Source organism: Malurus melanocephalus, unplaced genomic scaffold (assembly GCF_030028575.1).
Source record: "Malurus melanocephalus ecotype Western Australia unplaced genomic scaffold, MMel_1.1 scaffold_149, whole genome shotgun sequence".
In the NCBI taxonomy this organism is placed as follows: domain Eukaryota; kingdom Metazoa; phylum Chordata; class Aves; order Passeriformes; family Maluridae; genus Malurus; species Malurus melanocephalus.
The window spans coordinates 909,095-915,327 of NW_026623381.1; the positions used below are offsets into that span (position 1 = coordinate 909,095).

General features: G+C 56.7%; 1 protein-coding gene across 2 annotated transcripts in view; it reads right to left on the bottom strand.

The window, feature by feature from the left end:
• ADAMTSL2 (ADAMTS like 2) overlaps window positions 1–6,233 on the bottom strand; it is a 25,584-nt gene that overhangs the window by 3,424 nt on the left and 15,927 nt on the right. The window contains exons 14-17 of one of the 2 annotated variants that reach the window (XM_057371544.1): window positions 3,983–4,196; window positions 1,950–2,105; window positions 256–426; window positions 2–173 (exon numbers count right to left, since the gene is read on the bottom strand). In XM_057371544.1, the coding sequence (XP_057227527.1) occupies window positions 2–173; window positions 256–426; window positions 1,950–2,105; window positions 3,983–4,196 (713 nt within the window). Of the gene's footprint in view, window position 1; window positions 174–255; window positions 427–1,949; window positions 2,106–3,982; window positions 4,197–6,233 lie in introns of those variants that run through there. The other variant, XM_057371543.1, reaches the window with a different exon arrangement.

Here is a 6,233-nt window from a genome sequence, read left to right on the forward strand (position 1 = left end):
GACCAGGGGGTCGTGTACCACTTGAAGCAGGGCCTCTCGAAGCACGTGCTCTCCTCCACRGGTTTCTTGGCCACGTCACAGTCACCGGGGCTGCGGGTCTTGATCTTGCCRTTGACAATCTCCAGGCACAGCACRATCCTCTTCTTGACRCCCCGKCCACACGTGGTGTTGCACTGTTGGGGTCACGAGCGGGGCCAGCTGAGACCCCATCCCGACCCTACTGAGCTCACCCCAAACCAGGAGAGCAGCACTTACCCGCTCCCAGTCCTGCGCCAGCCAGTGCGAGGGGCAGTTCTTGTCCCCRCAGGGGTGGATGGCCAGGGGCTTGGTGTCCAGGTTGCACTGGGACTCGGGCACCACGCGCCCGTCGCTGGTTTTGCAGTACACGTGCCGGATCATCCTGCCCTGCCCGCAGCCGCCGCTGCACTGCAACCACAGCGGGCACTCAGYGCTGGGGAGATGCTGGGGATTCACCCCTGAGCCATCCCACAGCAGGGATGGAGCCCTCACAGGGCTCAGCTGCATCCTCATACCTGCCTTCCCCAAATTTGAGAGGGATTTTGGGGTTTGGCTTAAAACAGCCACAGGGAGGCTGGGTGGATTGCTCCTGGGCAGCCCCACCACAGCCAACACAGAATCACAGAAACACAGAATTGCAGAATCACAGAATTTCAGAATCACAGAACCACAGAATCACAGAATCACAGAATTACAGGATCACAGAATCACAGAATCAGAGAATCACAGAATCACAGGATCACAGAATCGCAGAATCGCAGAATCACAGAGTCACAGAATCACAGAATCACAGAATCTCAGAATCTCAGAATCGCAGAATCGCAGAATCGCAGAATCACAGAATCACAGGATCACAGGATCACAGGATCACAGAGTCACAGAATCGCAGAATCACAGAATCACGGAAAGCTTTGGGTTGGGATGGACCTTAAAGCCCATCTCATTCCACCCCCTGCCATGGGCAGGGACACCTTCCACCATCCCAGGCTGCTCCCAGCTCCATCCAACCTGGCCTTGGACATTCCCAGGGATGGCACATCCACAATTTCTCTGGGCATCCTGTGCCAGATCCCCAGCATCTCTCAGGGCAGGCAAAAAGGGAAGCACCACGAGCAGGGAACCCCGGGCTGGCTCCCAAAGAGGCCAAGGCAAAAGGGACAAAGGAAGTGGCTGGAAATATTCAGCCCCCACTGCCCGGAGAAGCCGGTGCTCCCCGGCCGCTCTTGCAGAGACTCTCGGTGTTTCCTAGCGCTGCTGCTGCCATGGAAACTACTTATTTTTAGCTGATGTGAATGTATCAAAACCTGGGTAAAAATAGCTTGGGATGGAAGGGGTCTCTGAATTGTGCAGGAAGGGAGAAAACTAAAGGGGGGAGAAAAAAAAAGAGAGAGCAAAAGAGAATAGAAAATGAGGGGGAAAGAAAAAACGGGAGAAGGAGGAAAGGAGAAAAGAGGGAAAAGAGGAGGAAAGAGAAAGGGGGAAATAAAAGAAGGGAAAAGAGAGTTAAAAGGTTCAATTTCTGGGCACGGAGCATCAGCATTGCCAAGGAATGCTGTGCAGCAGACAGACAAGAGGATTTTGACACCCACTRAGGCGCTCAGCCAGGTCTCTCAGGGTTTAACCCCTCCCGCACCACATCCCCCGCAGGGCAGGAGCCTCGAGGAGAACCCAGGGGAARCAACAGGATCCATTGGGGTGCTGGATCACCCCAGTGCCCGAGCCAGAGTGCCTCAGGGTGACAACGCTGGCACGGGTGACACGGGGACAGCCGAAGCAGCGGAATTGTTTGCAGGTCAGCTCCCAGCACAGGCTGCCCGCGGGTTTGGTGGGGCCAAAAGMTGCCAGAGATGAGCCCAACCCCAAACCCTCCCCGTTCCATGGACAAACCAGCCCGTGATGGGGCACGCCGGCCACTCGTGCGGGGCTCTCACCGGTCCCCAGTCGGACACTGTCCACTGCCGGTCACACGGTGGCCCCGTGCAGTTCTTCTCGGCCAGCGGCCGGGCGCTGGCATCGCACAGCTTCTCCTCCTCCGAGCAGCGGATGTCCCTTGTCACCACGCTGCGCTCCCCGCAGCGGGCCGAGCACTGGGGACAGGGGACAGGGGACAGCGTCAGTGACACGGGTGCTGCTTTAATTCCCGTGTTTTAACACAAAACTCTAAGAGCACACTCTAAAAACCCACAAATCTTCCCCAAACCCCTTCAACAGCTCCAGCTCAGCGTGCAGGAGGGGTGCGTTCCACCCGGGGATGCCGGAGGATGGAACCCCGAGGTTTGGGATTGCCTGAGCGGTTTGAGCTGTCACTTAGAGACAGGGTGAGATCTCCCTCGCCTCCTTGCCAGGAGCAGCCAGCTCCTTTCCACCTCTTYGGAGAGTGTTCCCCCCGAACTGCACAACCGAGATTTTTTATGCTGCGGATCCGGCTGCTTTAATTCCCGTGTTTTAACACGAAACTCTAAGAGCACACTCTAAAAACCCACAAATCTTCCCCAAACCCCCTCAACAGCTCCTCCAGCTCGGCGTGCAGGAGGGGTGCATTCCACCCGGGGATGCCGGAGGATGGAACCCCGAGGTTTGGGATTGCCTGAGCGGTTTGAGCTGTCACTTCGAGACAGGGTGAGATCTCCCTCGCCTCCTTGCCAGGAGCAGCCAGCTCCTTTCCACCTCTTCGGAGAGTGTTCCCCCCGAACTGCACGACCGAGATTTTTTATGCTGAGGATAAATTTGGCACCGCGCAGCCCCGGTGACATTATTTAGAACTGGATTTGAGTTACTACAGTCTCACATACACATTGAGTTTGCTCYGTGCATAACGTAAAGCAGGGAAAAGTGTCAACAGAGCAGGGCCCAGACGCACCGTGCCGAGATGTTAATCCTCAGAGCCCTGAAATGTGCTTTTTTTAATGCCTATTTCCCCAGCCAACTTGGCACCCCAGCTCCGATGGGATCCAAAGGAGATTAGCTTTGCTGCTGGCTAAGAACAATCCACTCCAGCGCTGTCTCAAGCAATCTGTCCCTGACAAATGCTGGAGGAGAATACAGATTTCTGTAAAATAAACCTCTCCAGTTTGCAGCGCCGGACAAAATAACGCTCCAGCACGTGCTCAGGGAGCTCCTCTCTACCAGCTGGGAAAGTCAAAACATCCTGCAGCACCAGGGAATTCACCAGCCCCTCCGTCAGCTCTGGGGAAATGATGCACACCAGCTTGCAGAGGAATGGAGACATTTAAATTATGGCTAAGGAGAGTTTTTTGGGAGCTTCCCAGGAGGAAGAGTCATGTTGCTTGTGATGTAAAGCATGGGGCAGGTTGGCACCCACGGACAGCTCGGCTCAGAGCTCATCTGCTCTTGCTTAGATGAGGTCTGGGCTTGATTTGGGAAGAGGCAGCAGCACTGGTTGGGTTGTTTCCATGGGTTTGTGTTTGTGAGGGATGTGCTGGAGCGCTGTCTGTGCCTGGGAAGGAATTTAGGGGCACAAACCCTTTCCATGGGTTTTCCCAAGCAAACCAGTGAGCTTGAACAGCAGAAGCACTGTGCCTTCCCAAACCATCTCCCAGTGGCTTTGGGGATCAGTTTGAGGCTCAGCTGGGAAAAGGTTTCACTCTGGATGTGCTGCAGAGGAATTGGAGCTGAAGAAGGGAAGTTTATGGGAATGGAACTCATGTGTGAGTTGGGATTGCCTTTMTGGGGTTTGAAGAGGCTGCCAAGGATGTCGAGATGGGAGAATTGGGGCGTGGGCTCCTGCCCCACCTCAATGTGCCATCACCCTGTGAGTGAGCAATGGCAGTGGCCTGCCACCCTAAATGGGAGCCAGAGCTTCATTTTAGGGGAAAACACTGATGCACTTTGATGTGCCGTGCTGTGACTGCAGCCAGAGTGTCCCAACAGAACAATGGCTATGGGTGAGGATAAATTTGGAACGGGAGAGAAGCACAGGAGCAGCAGGAAGAGCAGGACTCACCTCGGACCACTCAGACATCTCCCACTGGGGCCCACAGGCCGGGTTCTTGCAGACCTTGCGCTCATCAGGCCGGGCGATGTCGGCCGACTCGCACAGGTCGCTGTACACGGAGCTGTCGAAGCCYGGAGAGATCATCTTCCAGCAGCGCACGATGCGGAACTGGTAACCCTCGCCACACGTCCGAGAGCACTCGCTCCAGCTGCTCGTCTCCCACCTGGGCAGGGAGCAGAGGTGTCACCCACCGGACAACCCTTGGGGACAGATCTGCCTGCTCCGGGCCGGACAATGGGGACAGCCCTGCCTGCTCCTGGCTGGACAATCCTTGGGGACAACCCTTGGGGACAGATCTGCCTGCTCCTGGCTGGACAATGGGGACAGCCCTGTCTGCTCCTGGTCGGACAACCCTTGGGGACAGATCTGCCTGCTCCTGACCCGACAATCCCTGGGGACAGATCTGCCTGCTCCTGGCAGGACAATCCCTGGGGACAGATCTGCCTGCTCCTGGCAGGACAATCCCTGGGGACAGATCTGCCTGCTCCTGACCCGACAATCCTTGGGGACAGCCCTGTCTGCTCCTGGCCAGACAATCCTGGGGGACAGATCTGGGGACAGCCYTKGGGACAGCCCTGGGGACAGCCCTGCCTGCTCCTGGCCCGACAATCACTGGAGTCAGCCCTGCCTGCTCCTGGCTGGACAATCCTTGGGGACAGATCTGCCTGGTCCTGACCCGACAATCCCTGGGGACAGCCTGGGGACAGCCTGGGGACAGTCCTGCCCGCTCCTGGCCGGACAATCCCTGGGGACAGCCCTGGGGACAGCCCTGCCTGCTCCTGTGATCAGGCTACAGCCCTGCTGCCAGCACACGGGAGGCTTTCCCCAGGGATGGGAAGCACCAGCATATGCTGGGCTCACCCCGCAGACCCCTCTCGTGCCCGCAGCTGAAACCAGCTTGTCAGGAGGAAGGGTGGCACGGCAGGGCCTGGCCCAGTGTCCCCGGTGACAAGTGAGCGTTTGTCACTGCGGGCTCTGCCAGCGCATTTCTCCACCAGGCTTYTTGCCCGTGTTTGACCTCTCCTTTTTGCCTGCTCAGCCGAAGCACGGGGAGGACACGCCATCCATCACCCTGCAGATGCCAGCAGTAATGTCACACGGAGCTGCCCGAGTCTCAGTGGGACTCAGTTCGTGTCCCACCATCAGTCTGACTCTGCTAAGCACATGTGACAGCTGCAAGGGCTGTGATCTGCTCCGAGCATCTCCTGTCCTTTACTGTCCCCTGCCACCTYTGTCCTGACAGGAGAGGAGCAGCTTGTAACCCAAGGAGCAAGACATAAAAGGTCAAGTGTTTTTACAGTACAGCAGCATTATAGCAATTAAAGAATGACTAAAAATCAAAATGGATCAGAATGGATCAGAATTCCAGCTCCTCTGGAAATGGGTGACCCCCAGGCCCCCACTGCTGCTGTTCTCCGAGCAGGAGAGCCCATGTGGGGCTCCAGGCACAACAAGCAGCCGTAGGAGATGCCACACATTTGGAGATGTCACACATTTGGAGATGTCACACATTTGGAGATGTCACACATCAAAAAAGAGAGGAATCTCCTCCCTTTACTCCTCCCGTGTCTGACACCATCACAGTCACAGAACTGAATCAACACAGAAACAACAGAGCAGCCTGAGCTGGAAGGGACCCACAGGGATCATTGACTCCAACCCCTGTCCCTGCCCAAAACCCCCCAACATTTCCCCCTGGGCATCCCTGGCAGCGCTCTCCAAACTCTCCTGGAGCTCTGGCAGCCTCGGGGCCGGGACCATTCCCTGGGGAGCCTGGGCAGTGCCAGCACCCTCTGGGGACAGAAGAACCTTCCCCTGATGCACACTCAGAACAGAACAATCCCCTCCCTTTGCCAGGCATTGGTCTGCCCTGCCCAAACCCTCTGTGACTTACAAACCACCCAACCAGCCCATCACGTGCTCCACAGCAGCAGTGGAATTGTCCTGGCTCCGGCCAGCCTGGCTCCAGACTGTGGTCAGTGTTTGGACACAGAGCCACATCAGAAGGAAAACTTTCCAAAGGACTTCCAGCAAAAAATCCCCTCCAATCCAGCTCTTGCCCCAGCGCAAGCAAACCTCAGCAAAGTTTGGGATGCTGAGGGATTGTAGAGCTGGATTTGTGGCACAGTTTGTGAGCAGAGCCACTCCACCCAACTCACACAGGTTCTCCACGTGCCAGGCAGGGCAGGAGGATCCTGCA